We start from the raw sequence: 20,054 nt of genomic DNA, 5'->3' as shown, positions 1-20,054 counted from the left end.
TTCAAAAACAGAATTGGGATTTTTACAGTTCTTGGTGTATATTTTACCAGTGTAATACACAAATCAGTCATTTCTGTATAAACCAGGTGAGGAAACATTACTAAGCTTTAATCACCTAAGGAGTATAGGTCACTTATTACTTGAAAGTGAACCTGAAGGAAAGCACTAACTGATTTGGAAACAATGTGGGGAAACAAATAAAAAATACCTGTACTTACTGTTTTTATTAGCTGATGACCTAAGCTTTCCTTAACACAAGTTTTGGCAGATCATCCTGCTTGACACCTTCCTTTGTGCTCACACTAAATCCCCTGATGGATTTGTTGTGAGAGCACATAATGAGTAATTGGGGGATATGACATAAGTTAATTGCTATTCAGATTTTGCATGTTCTTCTTTATACAGAAATCTCTATATGTTCCCTTACATGGTATGGAAAGAAGCCAAAAGGACAAAGGAAATAGAAATAGAAATTTTGCTTGTTAGTTTTAAATAGTATGTACTCCACACAATTACCGTCTCCTACCAGTTAAAATGATTTAATACCTGTTCTTTGGGGGACAGGTAACATATTTCTGAGGTTTTTAAATGTGTTCTTACTCTCTTCTCACATAAAAGCAGCAGGAGAAACTGAAATTAACATTTACTTATAAGTATAAAGGAAACATGAACACTGATTTGAGTCATTTTCTCATAAAGATATACTTTGATATGTAATACAAATGTTTCTTGGATATTTTGAACAAATAAATTAACTCTTCCCTCTTATAATAAAGATTATGTTTTAATCTTTTATTTATAAACTCTCGTTCAATGATTTTAGTAGCTACCAAATGATCTAATCTAGTATATCCATTTTGAATTGTTAACAAATGTAGCTGTGCAACAATATAAAGAAATTACAGAACCACCTAATTTCATACTTGCACTGAAGTTCGCAGATGCATTATATTAAAAGATGTGCAGTTACTCACCTTACGTTCTTCCTGGCAAGTAACTGGTCCAAGGTTAGTGAAAATCCCATACATAAAAAAATAAAGTGAAAAACTAAAGATTTTTCTTCACATCAAGAAATGAATCTGTTTTTTCAAACCAGGCACATCTGTTAATTCATAAATGCAAACAGAGCAGAGGCAGTACTTTTTACGCCTTGTGACTAACTAATATATTCAACCAATAAAAAGATTGCTTTTCCAGGATGTATTATGTATGGGAGAGGGTGGAAGGAGGGGCCTGATACTGCTTAATTTAGAGCACAGAGTGAAACTAATGAGTCTGTTTAGGTTGTTTGATTATTCATCACAATGAAAGATTACTAAGCTCTTTTTAGAAATTGGCATAGTTTTGGTACTCTCTTAAGTATCTCATAATGCTTTTCAGGAAACAAATTCTCCTCAAAAATCTATGAAGTATACAATATCATATGCATTTTTCAGGTGAATAACTAAGTAAAACTCTCTGAGGCTAAACTAATTTTATGTATGTATCCTAGAACACAGTTTCCTATTGAATTCATGACTCTCCATTTGCTGAGAGGCATGGAATGCAATGGTAAAGCACACTGGCTTTGGAGTCAGACAGCACTCAAGTGCATTCCCTGCTCCAGCTCTTACTAGCTATCTGATATTAGGCAAGTTACTTTTCTTCATTTGCAGAGTAGGGACAAAAGTACTTAACTCAAAGAATTGTTGTGAAGATTAAACAAGGCCCTGAATAGCCAAATCTACCTTGAGAAAGAAGAACAAAGCTGGAGGTATCACACTTCATGATTTCAAAATACATTACAAAGCTACAGTAATTAAAACACAACAGTACTGGCATAAAGACAGACATATAGAACAATAGAACAGACTAGAGACCCTAGAAATAAATACATGCACATAAGGGTAACTGGTCAACAAGGGTGCCAAGAACATACAATGGGAAAAGGACAGTCTCTTCAACAAATGATGCTGGGAAAACTGGATACCCACATGCAAAAGAATGAAATTGGATCCTTATCTCACACCATACACAAAAAATCAACTCAAAATGGATTAAAGACTTAAAACCTAGAAGAAAGCATAGGGGAAAAGCTTCAGGACATTGGTTTCATCAATAATTTTATGGCTATGCTCCCAAAGCATGGGCAATAAAAGCAAAAACAGACATAGGACTACATCAAACTAAAAAGCTTCTACACAGCAAAGGAAACAATCAACAGAGTAAAAAGGCAACCTATAGAATGAGAGAAAATATTTGCAAAACATACATCTGATATAGCATTAATTTCCAAAATATATAAGGAACTCCTACAACTCAGTAGCATAAAACAAATAACACAATTTTAAAATGGGCGAACAATTTGAATAGACATTTCTCCAAAGACACACAAATGGCCAACATGTATATGAAAAGTGCTCAGTGTCATTAATCATCAGGGAAATAAAAATCAAAACCACAAAGAGACATCATCTCACACCTGTCAAGGTGGTTATTATCAAAAAAAAGAAGTGTTGTCAAGGATGTGGAGAAATTGGAACCCATGTACACTGTTGGTGGGAATGCAAAATGGTGCAGTTGCTATGGAAAACAATATGCAGATTCCTCAAAAAATTAAAAATAGAACTACCATATGATCCTACAATTGCGCTTATGGATCATTATCCTCAAGAATTGAAATCAGGATCTCAAAGAGGTATTAGCACTCCCATGTTCACTGCAGCACTATTCACTATAGCCAAGAGGTAGAAAAAACCTAAGTCTCTGTTGATGGATGAATGGATAAACAATACAAGATATATACATACAATGAAATATTATTCAGCCTTTAAATAAAAAGGAAATTCTGCGATATGTGACAACATGGATGAACCTTGAGGACATTATCTAAGTGAAATAAGCCAGTCACAAATACTACATGATTCCATTTATACAAGGTGTCTAACAGAGGCAAATTCATAGACTCAAAGAGTGGAATGGTGGTTGCCAAGGGCTGGGGAATGAGGAAATGGGACTTGCTAATTAATTGGCACAAAGCTTCAGTTAAGTAATATTAATATATTCTAGAGATCTGCTGTACAAGACTGCATCTATATTTAACAATAATGTACTGCACACTTAAAAATTTGTTAAGAGACTGCATCTCATATTGTGTTTTTATCACAATATAATAAAATTTTAAATAAATAATTAACATAGATGAAAGCCTTTTCTTACTTCAATGCCGAGCTAAATAAAGAATATCTATTGTTATTCCTTCTTTGCCAGCCTCCACTTCCACCCACCACCACCTAAAAAGCATCAAACAACAAAATTCCTAACAGCTGTTTTATATAAAAACATACAATTAAAAAGCCACAATAAAGAAAATCCTCCAAAATTAAAGTGTCAGCATTTTTGACACTTAAGAACCTTGATCTTTTTAATGGCAAACTACTGGTAGCTGAAAGGGGCTATTTGTAAGTGGCATTTCAGAGAGGATGCATTATAGGAAGACTTGGGACTTGACCCTGATGAGATACTACCTTCTTCACTGTCCACTGTGCACAAATACCATCTTCTAACATGGCTCTAGGGAGCCCTATAGAAAATGAGGAGATTAAATCACAATGACTGGGAGAAGTGGGAGAAATAAGGAAGAAAATTGCTAATGAAAATTATAAAATAAAAAAGGTCTGTCCATGCCCCATCTTATTCCTACTTCTCAGCATGTATTTCTTTTCTTCTCTGTTCTTTCACTGCACCCAATTTCCACCCTTCACCTTTTCTTTTACCTTTCTGTCCTCTTCCTGATTCCATGGAATTTCAAGGAGCAAGACAGGTCTGGGCAGGAGGAGTTTTGTCATAGGCAGTGTTGCCAAATAGAATTTGGGACACTTGGTTAAATGTGAACTTCAGATAAAAAAACAAATAATTTTATTACTAAGTATGCCCCATGCAATACTTGGGACATATTATACTAAGAAATTATTTGTTGTTTATCTGAAAACTAAATTCCACTGGACATCTTGTATTTTTATTTGCTAAATCTGGCAATCCTAGTCTTAGGGACTCTCTGCTACTCAAATTTTAACATGCATACAAATCACATGAGATTTTCTAAAAATGCAAATTCTGATTCAGTAGGTCTGGGGTGGGGCATGAGCTTCTTTGTTTCTAACAAGTTTCCGGATGATGCTGATGCTGCTTGCCTGAGGACTGCTCTGTGAGTAGCAAAGATCTAAAACATTGTTCAGTAGAAATAAAATAAGAGCTATTGTACATATGTAATTTAAAGTTTTCTAGTAGCCACATTGAAAGAATTAAAAATAAGCAGGTGAAATTAGTTTTAATAATATATTTTATTTAACCTGATACATCTAAAATATTATTCCAGACATAAGTAATTTTTAAAATTATTAATGAGATATTTTACCTTCCTTTTCTGCCCTAAGTCTGAAATCTGGTATATTGATTTAATCTACACTTATACACATCTCAATTCAGACTAAACAAACTTCAAGTGCTCAATAACCACATGTGGCTAGTGGCTGCTGTACTGGACAGTGCAAACACAGAACATCTCCAGCTGCCAGAGCAATACCTCATAGTCTCCCACGGTAGTAGAAGGAATACCTGATCACATTGCTCCTCAAATGCCTGGTCAGGAGGAGGTGAGAGCCCAAGCCCATGATGATCCTGTACTGTGATAATAATGGTTCTGTGAACACTCAGAAACCACAATGTTAGTCCCTTAGTGCTTATCATGTAACAAACTTTCTTGAAAATACGCTTCCTTTATATTTTCAGGCACATACACATATACAATATTTTTTATTTAAATCAAGTATCATTTTAATATATTTTATGACTGGATGATTCTAAAATTTTAATATAGCATTCTTTCTGTTGTCAAAATTTTTTCCCATTTGGTTAAGAATATTTAAGGCAGAATAATTAGTAGTTAGTAGGTTTCACACATGTATTTTAGAATAGAAGTCACACTTAAGATGTGATTGTCTGAGAACAGCTCATCTTGTGACTCTGGAGGAGAAAATCAGTGACAAAAAAATTGCTAATATGATAGCTTGCAGGCTGCAAAGCACAGGGTATCACCTGTGTGGCATTGTACCTGCCTGCTCAGATGGCTAAGGGGTCTCTGTCCAAAACTTTGAAGGTCTGAGGTTTTTCCCAACTTGGGAGCTAACAGGTTAGCCTGTTATGGCTTCGTGGATGATAGCAGAAGACAAGACTCATGGGTCAGAGACAAAGGACTTTATTTACTACTCACCACAGAACAAGCAGTATGAGCATCAGTCTATTTGTGTTAGTTCCCTTTGCCCATAAAGCAATATAGGCGGGCCCAGATGGATGCTTGTACACACGGTGGGTTTCATTTCAGGAGAAAAACCCTGAGTTTCTAAGGCTATAAACAAACCTGCCCCTCTGCTAGAGAGAAAGACATTATTTCTACCTTTCAAGGCTGTTCACTATACAAACATCCTAAAGATATTCCAAAACAAAGAGCAATTAGTGTCTTACAAGATAAACAGAAAATACAGAGGTGCATGGAAAATATTCCCTCAACATTTTCCATGAGACAACAGGAAGTTGTACATCCATGCTGCCTTCTTTTCAACTGAAAATACTTGCATTTGCTTCATTTTCTGATTTACTATATATTATTAAATGAAATGTTACCTGAAAATATGAATATCAAAAATCTATCTTCCATAATCATATATAACTATACAGAATTGAGTTCTCATGGGAAAAAAATGGATCTATCTTAATTCTAATATTTACTTCAAGGAGCATCTAGCGTTTGTCAGACCACAGTCTCTATTCATCCAAATGCTCTCAGACTGAAAATCGCATTAGTCAAATGTTCAAATCAATTACAATGGTCTTTGCACACTGATTCAAAATCCAAATCCATATACCTCCTACAAAGCCTGCATGACCTGGCCCTTGCTGGTCTCTCTCGTCTCATTTATGGCCGCCCTTCTTCCACCACGCTCCAGCACACTGGCTTGCACTCAGCTTCTCAACACCCTCCATATGCCAAGCTTTTTTGCACCTCAATGACTCTGCACATATTGTTCCTTCTGTAGGGATCACCTCACACCCCTCTAGCTCTCCCTGCCTCCTGTTCACTCTCATCGTAACATATATCACAATTTGTACCAAGACATTTATTTTCTTGTTACTTATTTACATTGCGTTTCCTCATCAGAAGGCCTGCTCCATGAGGGCAGGGAACATGTCTAATTAACTGATGTACACCAAGACACTGCTGGTCCAAGTTGGTGCTAAATAAAGTGGACAGAATAATGATTAAACCTATCAAAAATGTTACATAATTAATTCCCACTTCATGCCACATGGCTGTGACTCCTAGCACCTGAATAATTAGGCAATTGTAGCTAGAAAATCAACTAATTCAAGTATTCCATCAAATTCAGTAGCTTGAAAATGCAAATGGACAAAACCCACACTACATTAGTTTATTAGCAGAATACCATAGTATGTATGTACTTCTTGCTCCTTGTCAGGGGTGTGACTCTGTGATGGTTAATGTGTGTCAACTTAACTGGGCTGTTAAGTACCCAGATACTTGGTTGTGTCTCTCAGGGTGTTTCTGAATGAGATGAACATTTTGAATCAGTAGATTGAGCAAAGCAGATTGCCCTTTCCAAGGTGAGTGGTCCTCATTCAACCCACTGAAGGTCCAAACAGAACAAAAAGGTGGAGTAAGGGAGACTGCACTTTCTCTACCTGTCTTGTAGCAAGGACATCAGTCTTTTCCTGTCTGACTCAGACTACAAATGGAACATTTGGCTCTCCTGGGTCTCCAGCTTGCTGACTATAGATGTTGGGACTTCTCAGCCTCTATGACTGCAAAAGCCAACTCCTATATTAAATCATATATTCATATTCATATGTGTGCATATATATGTATATATCTCCTATTGGTTTTCTCTGGACAATCCAGACTAATATGGATTCTTTATCAAGTTCAGAGCCTAATTGCTGCCATGATTTCTACCAATTTTCATCAAATCAACTTGAGTTGATTAGAATCAGGTTAGCAAATGAAACACAAGTGCTTCTGATTTAAATGTTAATGTTTCTTACTTGAGATCCCCCTTTGACTTCGTGGAATGTGGATAATGTGCCAAATCAGTGGCACACTTTTACATTCTTGTTTCTCAAGCTAAACTGAACCAGGAGGCCTGATGTTTCATAAATCTGTCCATTATGCAAACATTGATTGTCATATGCTAGATGCCAGGAATACAAGGTAAAAAGGACCTAGTCTTTGCCCCAAAAAAGATCTCAAACGAGTGATACGCAGAGATGTGAACACATAATTGCTGGGGTAAACACTTTGGGGACGTTTCACCTAGCAAACTTCGCTGAAGTCCCACCTCCACTCCAAGCAACGGCTGATTAGATGAAGGGGAGAGAGGCAGGTATATAATAGACAAAGAGATAAGAGATGAGTCATAACTATCTCTTTTGAAGAGTTGAAGCAGCTTTCCTAGGGAAGAAAATGCCTCTACTGCTCTCAAAAATGCTCTCACAGGCACCTGCACAGTCCTCACCTCAACAGACAGGAATCAGAGTTTTAATTCATAAAATAAAACTCACATTGAGAATATGTGCTATTTGATGTTGCCCTACACTTTAAGCTGCTGTTTATAGAAAGAGCAAAATGGATTCTTTGGACAAAAATTAATACTTCAGAGCATTATGTACAACTACTCGGTAAAAATCCAAGATGTTGTCTGCTACATAATTAACATAAGCCTGGAAATTTTAACTGAAAACCTATATAAGTAAATTTCAAAATTCATTGGCACATAGTACAAAAAATGATCTTATATATGAACTGGTTATAGATTCATTCATTTGGGTTATTTTCATAATCAGCAATGACTGCTAGAACCAACAAGATCAAAAAGTAATGTTTTAGAGCAGTGGAAAAATTACCTCTGTCCTTTGTGTAGCTATAAAAACCCAGAACCCCGCACTTCTTCTTTTCTTCCTCTCTTCCTCCACTTCCTCATTCCTTCTTTTTCTCTTTTTTTTTCAATTTATGGAAAAAAATCTTGTTTAACCTTATTTAAAGTCCTTTAAACAATAAAAATCTTAGTAACAGAAAATGCTCAAAATTTTACACATTTACTTTCATAAAAGTTTTATGTTTATATATTATAATATTAATACATTTAAATAATCTAGAAATAGTCCTGGTGAAACTTCATTTTACTATGGAATGAAAAGGCAGAAAGAGTGACACCAGCCATTCTCCATCACAAACATCAACTGGTCCCCACTGAAATCAGACAGCACAGATTTGGCCCATCTACAGGTTCTTAAACCTCTCCAGGGAATAAGATTCTAAAACTTAATGTTCCATTGAGTGAAGAAAGTTATTTTCTTTTCCTAGTGAGAAAAATTATCTTTCATTTCTTATAATTCAAAGGTCCCTGATGAAATAGAGGCCTATGTTCTTTTGTTTGGTTTTCAGCCAAGTTAGAGAACACCTGGAGAATAACTTTTAACATGCATATTAAAATAACTCTCTTCCAGGAACTTCACAAAGGGCATCAAAGAACAGCATTGTCAATTCCCCTTAGATCCTACACAGAGGTTTAATTAAATAACAAGATTTTAAAGATCAGGCTTGAATGTTAGTAAGATTATATGGCAATACACATATTTCTTTAGTTCCACAGAATAGGTATATGAGAAGAAACAACAACTACATCAAAAAGTAGCTAGAATGAGAGGATAAGAAATCTCATTAATTTTGGATAAAGGAAAAGTTGTGTTTAATAATTTAATCAGGTAAAATGAAGCACTCAACATTTATTAATAGTAGTTATACAGAGCATATACACACTGGTCTTACTTTTACTGCTTATTCTTCCCCACTTAAAGCTGTTATTTTTATTTTATTATTTTTTTTGCAGTACACAGGCTTCTCACTGTTGTGGCCTCTCCCATTGCAGAGCACAGGCTCCAGACGCGCAGGCTCAGCAGCCATGGTTCACGGGCCCAGCCGCTCCGCGGCATGTGGGACCCTCCCGGACCGGAGCACGAACCCGTGTCCCCTGCATCGGCAGGCGGACTCTCAACCACTGTGCCACCAGGGAAGCCCCATAAAGCTGTTATTTTATCTTGTCACATTTCCACAGCAACTAATGCCTCCATTTCTAAAGCTAAAACACTAGGAGTAACTTCTAACCATTCCAAATGCTCCAGAATCAATTGTCAACATTGTTAAAACTCTTAGCCATTCTTCCCCAAAAGCTAACTTCTTGCCCATACAGAACAAAGAAACAGCATCACCCTTGACCTAAGTCTCCTCATCAACTGATCTAATTTATGAAGATCAATCTTTCTTCTTAGTTGGGGGGCTCTGAGAGAAGTCAAATAATAATACTCTTCTGCCCCACCTGAGTGCTAAACTGAGATATAAAACAAGGAGTAAGACAAGCAGAGGCCCAAATACCATCTTTATTACTATGAAAGGCCAGGTTGGAGGACAAAGCTTAGTGCAGGAGCAAAATGGATTGTAACTGAACCCCTCCCCGCAGAAGACAGACATGGCAGCCTATCACAGCAGCACTGGGCTCTCAATAGGAAAGAGAGGCCTGCCCCAGAAGAAACAGGAGGAAATGTGTGCTCCATGGCAGGCTGGGTTCCATAAAGGAAAAAAGGAAGAACTGAACATGCCTAAACTATTTTTTCTAAATTTACCACATGAAGAGAGATGTCACCTCATCTCACCTGGCATGGAATGAGTAAATTGGCAGAGAAATAAGGAGTTAAACTAATTTAACACCTTCTACTTGGAGGAAATACTAGGAAAAACTTGTTCTCCTTCCTGCCCCCATTCCCCCAACATTTTAAGAACTACCAAATAGGATCTTTGTGACAAAGTGTCTGTCGGTTTTCACATATCTCTAGTAACCCATGGATATGGGGTTGCAATTTATATTAAGAATACTTTAATCTTAACAACTATACCCCTTAGATTTCCTGGTGTTTTGCTGGCTAGAAAATTATTTCCCATCAATTTTGCACCACATATACTTTACGTTCATCAAAAAAAATTCTAAACTCTTTAAAAATCAAAATTGTGTCTTATAACTAAACTAGAAACCAACAAATGTGTTCTGGTTAAGAAAGTTAACTTCTATAAGTCTCAACTTAAATGGTAAAATGGGTCTAATAATAGCACCTACCACATAGGAGTTGTTCTGAGGATAAAAGAAATTATGCATGTGAAATCCTAAGCCTGACACTAAACAGTACTCAATATCTGTTAGATGGTCATGATGGTGGTGGTGGTGATAGTGATGATGATGATGTCAATGATTTTGCTCTTTCCAACATGATCTAACTCCAAATTATATTCTGACCCTTATGACATCTCTCCACCTCCAATGCTACTTATCTATGATCTCTCACCTATTCTACTGCAACAGTCCCCTCCTTGGATAGCCCGAGTCCTCTCTTGTCCCTCCGTGGTGGCCTACCATGGCGGGCACAGTGATATTTTTAAGATGCAGACCAGATTTTGTCATTCTTTCACCTGAAGCCTCCAGTGGCTTCTCATCACACTCAGAATAAAACCCAAACTCCTTATCCTGGCCTACAGGTTGGACGTGAGCTTGATCCTGCCCACCTCTCAGACTTCACCTTCCTCTGTTTTCCAGCTGGCTCACTACACTTTAGCCATGGCAGCTTTCTTTTCCTCTAATTCCTCAAGCTGATTCTTGTTTGGGTACCCTTTTAGAAAATTCAGGGTCCAAGGTCAAAGGAAATTCTGTCTCCTTTCAGGCTCCAAATTACATAATAAGTTCTTTATCACGAAGTAAAAAATTCAAAGCTCCAAAAACAAAAATTAAATCCTTTTTAAAAAATTTTCATAGCTATAGTAATCAAAATCCTTGGTTCATAACACATTCTGACCATTGGTTCATGCTTTATTTATTTGTTGGTTTATATAATAATATAATAATTAAACCCACTACCTAAAGTAAACATAACCCAACATCCAACTATGATCCCCACTCTCTCCACATAATGTCACTATCATCCTGAATACAGGATACAGAAGACCTGAACAGCACTATCAACCACCTTGGGCTAATTAACATTTATATGACATTCTTCCTCAGCAAAATATACTTTCTTTTCAAGTGTACATGGAGAATGCACCAAGAGTGACTATATTCTGGTCCATAAAGCAAACCTCAACACATTTTAAAAATATTGCAATCAAAAAAGGATGTTCTTAGACCATAATGGAATTAAATTAGAAATAAATAACAGATATTTAGAGAATCTCCAAATATTTGGAAATTAAATAACACAATTCTAAATAATCCACAGGTCAAAAAGAAAATCAAAAGAGAAATTAGCAAATGTTTTGAAATGAATTAAAACTAAAATATAACATATCAAAACTCACAGCATGCAGCTCAAGCAGTACTTAGGATAGTCATACTACATATATTAAAAAAGAACAAAGACCTCAAAGCAATGACATAAGCTTCCATTTAAATCTAAAACAAGCAGAAGAAAGTAAATAATAAAAAAGACCAGAAATCAATAAAAATGAAAACAGAAAAACAATAGAGGAAATCAGTGAAAGCAAAAGCTGGTTCTTGGAGTACATCAATAAGATTACAAAACTTCTAACTGACCAAGAAAAAAAGAGAAAGAAGATACAACTTACCAATATCAGGAATGGAAGATGAGACATCACTATAAATCTACAGATATTTAAAAGATTATAAAGGAATAGTACAAACAACTTTATGCCCATAAATTTGACAACTTAGATGAAACGGACAAATTCCTTGAAAGGCACACATTACCAAAGCTCACTCAAAACGAAAGAGATAACCTGTATAGTACTATATACTACTATGTAGTACTATAGATTCACTGTTAAAAACCTTCCAAAAACAAATATATATAAAATACATATATTCATGCATAAGAGAATGTCATAACACCTTTATGAAACAATTTTGAAAACTTAGATGAAACAGACAAACTCTTTAAAAAAAATGACTTACCAGGTCTGACTCAAGAAGAAATCACAGTTCTCTGAATAGTTCTGTAAATTAAGAGACTTAGTTTAAATGAGAGATTTAATTAAAGAGATTTAAGCTGAGGTTTATAACCTTCCCACAAAGAAAACACCCAGCCCAGATGATTTTACAGGATGTTTTACTAAACTTTCAGGCAACAAACCATCCCAACTTTATATGAACAGTTCCTGTGAATATCAACTCAGTTTGTAACTTGTTTTCTTGCTTTCTTTCAGGTGTTCTTGCTGAACAAAGGTTCTTAATATGGTCAAATGTATCATTCTTTTCTTCTTCTTTAGAAATATTTTCCTTTCCTAAGTTCATGGAGATATTCACCTTTGTTTTCTATTAAGAATTTTAAAATTGTATTGCTGACATACAGGCCCTCAATCTGCCTGGAGTTGATTTTTGTTTTTAGCCTGAGATGGTGATTCAATTTAATTTGGGTAACCACTTTTTGTGCAGTTCCATCTGTTTGACAATCCTTCCTTTACACATTGATCTGACATCTAATTCTGTCATTTAATAATATTCTATACTAATTTTATAGGACTCTTTTGCTGAGCTCTCTATTCATTAGTCAATTTATCTACTTCTGTACTAATGCTGCACTATCTTACTTAGCCTCATAGAAATTTCTCATATCTGGTAGGGCCAGGCCTTCAGAACTGTTTTGCCTATCCCTGGCTCTTTACTCCTCCAGCTTCAATCTCATGGAAAGAGAGATTCCTTATAATCACTCTCAACTCCCTTGCCCTTCCTCCATCACATTCACCTAACTAGATCCCACTCCCAGGCCTGTTAAAAGCTAACTCTCTACCTACTCAGTCACTACAATGAATGAATCTGAACAATACACAAAACCATGTTAACTGATGTAACTTTGTAACTACGGTTTCAAATGGGTCCTCAAAATTGTTCAACAATCCTACATTCTCTTGTCAATCTATCCTCCCACACTTCTAAATTAGAAGGCAAAATTCATGTTGAGACCTAATCCCCAATGTGATAACATTAGTAGGTGGGGGGCCTTTGGGAGTAAATTAGGTTATGAGGATGGAGCCCTCATGCATGGGATTAGTACTCCTATAAGCAGGCTCCAGTATGTCAAATATATCTCAATAAAACTGGAAAAAAACACACAACAACAAAAAAACAGAATATAAATAAAAGCGACCCCAGAGCTGCCTTGGACCTTCTGCCACTTGAGGTTATTGCAAAAGAGTCTATGAACTGGGAAGCAGGCTCCCACCATACACCAAATCTTATAGCACCTTTGTCTTGGACTTTCCAGTCTCCAGAGCTGTGAGAAATAAATTTCTACTGTTTATAAGCCATCCAGTCTATGGTATTCTGTTACAGCGGTGTGACTGGATTAAGACACTATTCCTCAGTAAAACAGAGGTAATAAAAGTATTTACCTTTCAGAATTATGAGAATTAAATGAGTTAATATATGTAAGGCACATAAAATATGTGGCACACAGTAAATACTATTTAATGCTAGCGTTGTTATCCTACGTGATTTCACATCTTACCCCCTCTACTCAAATCCCTTTTCCCTACTCCTTCTCTTCACTGAAGACCCTGCTAATTTCATTGAGATAAGAGTAGTCAAAAGTGAAGTTCCACGTCTTATCAACAGATCTTCCAATTTACTTGCAGTTGTACCCCTATACTCTGCCTTCTCTATTACTGTAGACAAATTGTTATTATTCCTCAGGTCAACTCCTCCACTTGGGGACTTCTCTGGTGGTCCAGTGGTTAAGACTCTGCGCTTCCACTGCAGGGGGTGCAGGTTCGATCCCTGAACTGTAACTAAGATCACACAGGCCGCATGCACAGCCAAAAAAAGAAATTCCTCCACTTAGGCACCCCTCTAGTCTACTCAAGGACTTGCTCATGCAATCATCCCTTTTCTCTATGAATTATCTATTTTTTACTTCTCTACTGGAATAATCCCATCAGTACACAAAAATGTCATATAATGGGCCCTCTTAAATTCATCCTGGCTCCACAACCCTCTCCAGATATGGCCCCCTTTCTCTGCACATTATAGAAAAACTCCTTGCAAAAACTGTCCATAATTGCTGTCTATAGTTCCTTCTCTCCCATATTCTCTTGACGCCAACCCAATCAAGCTTACATCTTCACCACTCCACGGGATCCCCTCTTGACAAAGGCACCAACAACCTCCACATTGCCAAATCCAAAAGACAATTCTCAGCCCTCTTCTTACCCTTCCTTCACACTTGCTCACTTCCACCTTCTTCACTTGGCTTTGATTAGAGTACAGCATTGGCCACTCCTTCTCAGTCTATTTCGCTTCATCTCTCTTTCATACCGCTAAGTTTCCGTGTGCCTAAGGCTCAGGCATCCAACCTCTCTCTGTTCCACCTACAGTCATCCCCTAAATGATCTCACTCAGAGCCATGGCTTTCAATGCTATCTATTCACCTCTCCTGAACACCATACCTGTATATCCAACTGCCCACCTCACACCCCTACCTGGAAGTCTAACAAACTTCTCAAAATTAACGCATCCCTAACAGCACCCTTAATATCCCTTTCTAAATCTGCTCTTCTCCCGGTATTTCCCATTCTGTAAATAACACAAGTAATTCAGTTGCTCAGGTCGCAAATCATAATTAACTTCCCTCTCACATCCTATAGTCCTGAGCAAATCCTGTTGGCTCTACCATCAAACTGTAAATCTAATCCAACCACTTTTACCACCTTGGACTGAGAGGGGGGTATCATCTCCCAACTGAAGTAGCGTTAACACTCTCCCAACTGGCCTCACAGATTCATCTCTTAACAGTTTTGTTCTCCTCACAACAGCCAGAGTTAAACTATAAAAATATAAACCCTATCTTGTTACTCCCCTGCTGAAAACTTTCCAAAGGCATTCAATCACAGGAAGAGTAAACAAAGTCTTGACCATGGTCTACAGGCTCCAAATGGCCTTGTGCACCTCTCAAACTTCACCTAGCACCACACTACTCTTCAAGCACTCAGCTCCCCCCTCCCTGATCCCTCAGTTCTTGAGAAGTGCCAGCCCATTTTACTTATGGAGAATCCCTCTTCTTGGATCTCTCATACACTTGTCTGAATGGCTCCCTCTCTTTAGGATCTCGGCTCAAATGTAATCGCCACAGAGGTACCTTCTACCACCACCCTACCCAAGGTAGCCACTTACATCCCCAAGTCACTATCACCTAACCAATTGCATTTTCTCTATAGCACCTTATCCAAATATAAAACTATCTTTTTATTTTAAATACACTTATATTTTGTCTTCTCGTACCTAGAATATAAACTTTATAAGAGCAGAAACCTTCACTCTCTTGTTAACTGTTGTATCCTCAAGTGCGTAGAACAGTGCCGGGAACAGAGAATACATTTTAAAAACGAGCTGTGGTGGGCTCCCCTGGTGGCGCAGTGGTTGAGAGTCCGCCTGCCGATGCAGGGGACACGGGCTCGTGCCCCGGTCCGGGAAGATCCCCACATGCCGCGGAGCGGCTGGGTCCGTGAGCCATGGCCGCTGAGCCTGCGCGTCCGGAGCCTGTGCTCCACAACTGGAGAGGCCACAACAGTGAGAGGCCCGCGTACAACAAAAAAAACCCCAAAAAACTAGTTGTGGAATGAACCAACATCCCCGAAAACTTTCATATCTATTTCATTCTCCAGGAGAAACTGAAGTTTAAAGACTCAATTAAATGAATCACCCAAGATTCCACAACCAAGACGGCAGCTTTGAGGTTTAAGGCCGGGTCTCTCACTAAAGCATGGGTTTTTAAATACTACGTCACCTTGCCTCACTAAATGTTTTTCAATTTACTGTACTTCTTGTGAGTAGGAGTTAAGGCTCCGAGGTCTAATTTTCCAAACTGTAAGCATCCAGGCCCCCACTCGACAGCACATAGACCCACACGCCTGGCCTCTCCGTCCTCCGACACAGCGCCACAAAGCCCGCCCTGTGGGTTTGCCCAGAGCGCCTGCGCCATGAGCGGGGCTCGCGCAAAGGCTTCTGGGATTGGTAGTCCCTGTTTCTTCTGTCTAAGGCATTCACATAAAAAGAAATAAACCACAGTGCAAATTAGATACCTCTGAAGTGCGCACAAATTAAACACGATGCAGATTCTGGAAAGTGGTGCAGACTTCTCGTTTTCTACCGAGAGGCGCCAGCCGGACCAGGCGCTGCGCAGACAGCCGCAAGGGTCCTCATCTGGGCGGGGCTTGCTCGCGATGGTTTGTGGCTCCTTCCTGCACTGCTTCTCTCTTTCGCTCAGGCCCGTGGCGCCGGCAGGATGGGTGAGGTGTCCCGGGCCGGGGTGAGGGGGTTACGCGTGCAAACTGGGGTTTCGGGGACGGGCGGACAGATAGAAACAGAAGGGTGAGGGAGAGCCACGGTGGGTAGCAGATGGGCAGCGCCGGGGGAACGCCGCTGCCGCAGGCACATGGCCGGGCGGGAAGGGGCCAGGGCTGCTCGGAGGCCGCGGAGCCGGAGTTCAAGAGGGACGCGGGGGCGTTGGGGAGGGCGCCGCTTCCCCCGAGCTTTGGCGCGGGGCTTCGTTCGTTGGGGAGAGCACACCTGTTGGAGCGCTTGTGTCCACGTCTTAGTTGGTTCAAGGGAAACTTTGCGGTTCGGACCAGGGCCAGGGCGTGATGTCAGAACCTACCGGCCTGTAGTCTAGAGGAGGCTAGTACCTGAGATAATGTAAAATAAGGTTTGGGTGTTTTTACTGGGGATCTAAGGTGATTTTCCATTTTAGGCAAGTGTCGCGGTCTTCGTACTGCCAGGAAGCTCCGTAGCCACCGACGAGACCAGAAGTGGCATGATAAACAGTACAAGAAAGCCCATTTGGGCACAGCCCTGAAGGCCAACCCTTTTGGAGGTGCTTCTCATGCCAAGGGAATTGTGCTTGAAAAAGTGTAAGTGAAAGTCCATCGCTGTTTCCTTCATGGTTTTAGTATGGTAACTCGGGATAGATGCGCTTAAAGAAGGCTTGATGTAAATTCTAGGTCTTTGTGTATCTGCGTTTTTTTGGAAGTTAAATAACCCCCAGAGGTCTTTAAACTTTCAACATTAGTTTGGAGGGAACTGGGGTGGCATCGGAGGGGAGAAAGTAGCGATAATGAAACAAGGGACATTATGAGAGCTTAATATGTGTGGAAACTAAGTAATTCACACCCATCAACTATTTCATCTTTACAATTACATCTCTTCCGGTGAGAAAACTAATATGAAGAAGTGTCTTGCCTGATGTTCTACAGCTAAGATTGAGCCACATGAATTTGCCAGCACTCAACTGTTTCTTGACTTTACGAAATGATCCCATCAAATTTAGTGGTACTGATTTGAATCCAGGATTTCTAGCTCTATTTCTTGGTTCGTGTTTTACAACTATAAAGAGGCCAGAAGTTTCCCCTGTTGGTCTAATGAAACTAAGACTAAAGAAAAACTTGGTTTAAGTTTAGCAATTTAGGATTATGTTGAAAAGGTAGGAATACTACAATTTCTAATAAGTTTTATGCTTAATGAACTAAAATGTGTCCCTTTTCAGAAAGGCAGCTTACTGTGTTACATGCTGTTTATGTTTCAGAGGGGTTGAAGCCAAACAGCCAAATTCTGCCATCAGGAAGTGTGTCAGGGTTCAACTAATCAAGAATGGCAAAAAAATCACCGCCTTTGTACCCAATGATGGTTGTTTGAATTTTATTGAGGTAAGTGTTTTAGTCTGTTAGCTTCTGTTTCTGGGGTAGCAACTGTTTCCCTCAGTTGTTTATAGGATGAATGGGTATTTTTGGTGATTGCCACTTACACCAGAAGTAAACTGTTGATTTTATTCCAGGAAAATGATGAAGTTCTGGTTGCTGGATTTGGTCGCAAAGGTCATGCTGTTGGTGACATTCCTGGAGTCCGCTTTAAGGTTGTCAAAGTAGCCAATGTCTCTCTTTTGGCCTTATACAAAGGCAAGAAGGAAAGACCAAGATCATAAGTTTTGATGATCAAAGCAGGATAGTAATAAATTTCCATATGCCAAAAATACGTTTTGTGTCTTTTCTCACCACAGAGATGCATTGTATGCTTTACGAATTTTAGGAGATTGGGAAAAGAATTAATTCAGGATTTTCTAGAGTAAATGGAATTCATAACAAATATTTTTCCCTTCTCCATGGAATAAACAATATTGGTTAAATCTGAAATAAATATACAGTGTTCCTGTGTAAGGGCCTAAAAAACTCTTTGAGCTTCTAGTGGGAATCATCTTGGGATCCCTGAGAAATGTATTTTCCTGGATCCATATCCTTAGGGACCCAATATGATAGATACTATGGTCAGGTTACTCCCTGCTCTGGTGATGTTCATTTATCTAAAAGTCATCAGGATCCATCTGGTAATTTTGTGTTTATGATAGCAAAACTTAGGCACTACACAGTTTAGTAGACAGGAGTTAATGGAAGTGTATGCCAGGCAAATTAAGGCGTAAGGGAGACCAGTTATGGAAAGATTGATCTAAGTACTCTTGTCTTGAGTTTGTCAGTAATATAGATTTTGACCTTGAGATTTACTTCGAGGCACACAAAGTAGTGGAAGTGACTAGGTAGAAATGGTCCAGGTGGGTTGGTTGTCTTTTGGTAACTGAAGTGGGTGTTGGTTGGGTACATAGGGGTCCTCTGTCCACAAATTGCTTGAAGATTTCGATAGGAAAAAATGGTAAAATTATATCTAAAAAAGTTTATTAGCCTTATGAAATCTGTGATCTGAAGAACTGCTTTTGGCAGCATTAGTAGGTATGAGTTAATTTGTTCTCTGAGTTATGTTTAAGATCTTTGGAAAATGGAAATTTTTGGCTTACTATCTCCCATAAGATCAAGACCAGGATCCATACCTGGCATAGGAGACCCTGTGTGTTGTCTTTTCTCTGCCTGCTCATCAGCACGACCTCTCACTTGCTCAAACCTGCATTCCCCAGCCAGCTTCAGGTAGTGCCTGGCAGGTCACTTGCTGCTCCTTCCACCTCAGACCTCTCTGATCCCAAATTCACACTTCACACTTGTGCTTATACTTGTACTCTCTGTGCTTATACTTGTTGCAATTGTGTGATGGTCTTTCCACGAGGGTGGAGACAGGCTGTTTTTTATTTTTTTAATTGAAATATATTTGACATATTACTAAGATGTACATGTTAATTTGGTACTTTTTTTTTTAATAGGGGAAAAGCTTTTATTCACACACACAACTTGAATAATACCAGGGGAGTGTACTAAATTACCAGTGAGCAAGTTGGTTTTCGTAGACATGTTCTATCTTTAACAGGCTTTCTCCACTGAAAATTTCAACCAAAGATATCAAATATAGACGTACACACATAGTACCATTCTCTAATCAATTCCACAGGATTTGGAGAGAGATGAGAAATCTCTTTCATGAGAGCAAGAGCTAATAAATACATTGTCAGTTTGCATATGCTTTTCTTTGTAAACATTATTGGAGTGTAATTGCTTTACAATGGTGTGTTTCTGCTTTATAACAAAGTGAATCAGCTATACATATACATATATCCCCATATCCCCTCCCTCTTGCGTCTCCCTCCCATCCTCCCTATCCCACCCCTCTAGGTGGTCACAAAACACCGAGCTCATCTCCCTGTGCTACACAGCTGCTTCCCACTAGCTAGTTGTTTTACATTTGGTAGTGTATATATGTCCATGCCACTCTCACTTTCTCCCAGCTTACTGTTCCCCCTCCCTGTGTCCTCAAGTCCATTCTGTATGTGTCTTTATTCCCGTTGTGCTTGTCTCCTGGGTACACCCAGGACGCCTCTGTCCTGTGACAACTGACCCATAAATCCACCACAGGTGCCTCAGACCCAAATGTTTGCCCCTGATGTGAGTTGCCTCTGCCTCCTGTGTATTCCCTCCATCCCACCCCCTACTCCCCCACCATCTGTGAATAAAGCCCCTTCAT

At 38.8% G+C, this 20,054-nt stretch overlaps 2 protein-coding genes across 2 annotated transcripts in view; one reads left to right on the top strand and one right to left on the bottom strand.

Annotated features, from left to right (window-relative positions):
• LOC132486783 (V-type proton ATPase subunit S1-like protein) overlaps positions 1-16,086 on the bottom strand; it is a 41,303-nt gene extending 25,217 nt beyond the window's left edge. Inside the window, 2 exon segments of the mRNA XM_060094366.1 lie at positions 975-1,059; positions 15,921-16,086. Of these exon segments, the coding sequence (XP_059950349.1) occupies positions 975-1,059; positions 15,921-16,086 (251 nt within the window).
• A 219-nt stretch (positions 16,087-16,305) lies between these two features.
• RPS23 (ribosomal protein S23) lies at positions 16,306-18,151 on the top strand. The gene is made up of 4 exons (XM_060091796.1): positions 16,306-16,393; positions 16,855-17,014; positions 17,686-17,806; positions 17,935-18,151. Exons 1-4 carry the CDS (start codon positions 16,390-16,392, stop codon positions 18,079-18,081), a joined length of 432 nt encoding a protein of 143 aa, XP_059947779.1. The 5' UTR covers positions 16,306-16,389; the 3' UTR covers positions 18,082-18,151.
• The last annotated feature ends 1,903 nt before the right edge of the window (positions 18,152-20,054 follow it).

Source organism: Mesoplodon densirostris, chromosome 3 (genome assembly GCF_025265405.1).
Source record: "Mesoplodon densirostris isolate mMesDen1 chromosome 3, mMesDen1 primary haplotype, whole genome shotgun sequence".
Lineage (NCBI taxonomy): Eukaryota > Metazoa > Chordata > Mammalia > Artiodactyla > Ziphiidae > Mesoplodon > Mesoplodon densirostris.
Note: the sequence above shows the minus strand (reverse complement) of the source record. Positions and strands in the feature narration are given on the sequence as shown.

Bases quoted from the DNA above. Each gene is read 5' to 3' on its own strand.
- RPS23 (XM_060091796.1), top strand. The intron at 17,015-17,685 runs GTAAGTGAAAGT...TTTATGTTTCAG, and splicing joins GGAATTGTGCTTGAAAAAGT to AGGGGTTGAAGCCAAACAGC. The intron at 17,807-17,934 runs GTAAGTGTTTTA...ATTTTATTCCAG, and splicing joins GTTGTTTGAATTTTATTGAG to GAAAATGATGAAGTTCTGGT.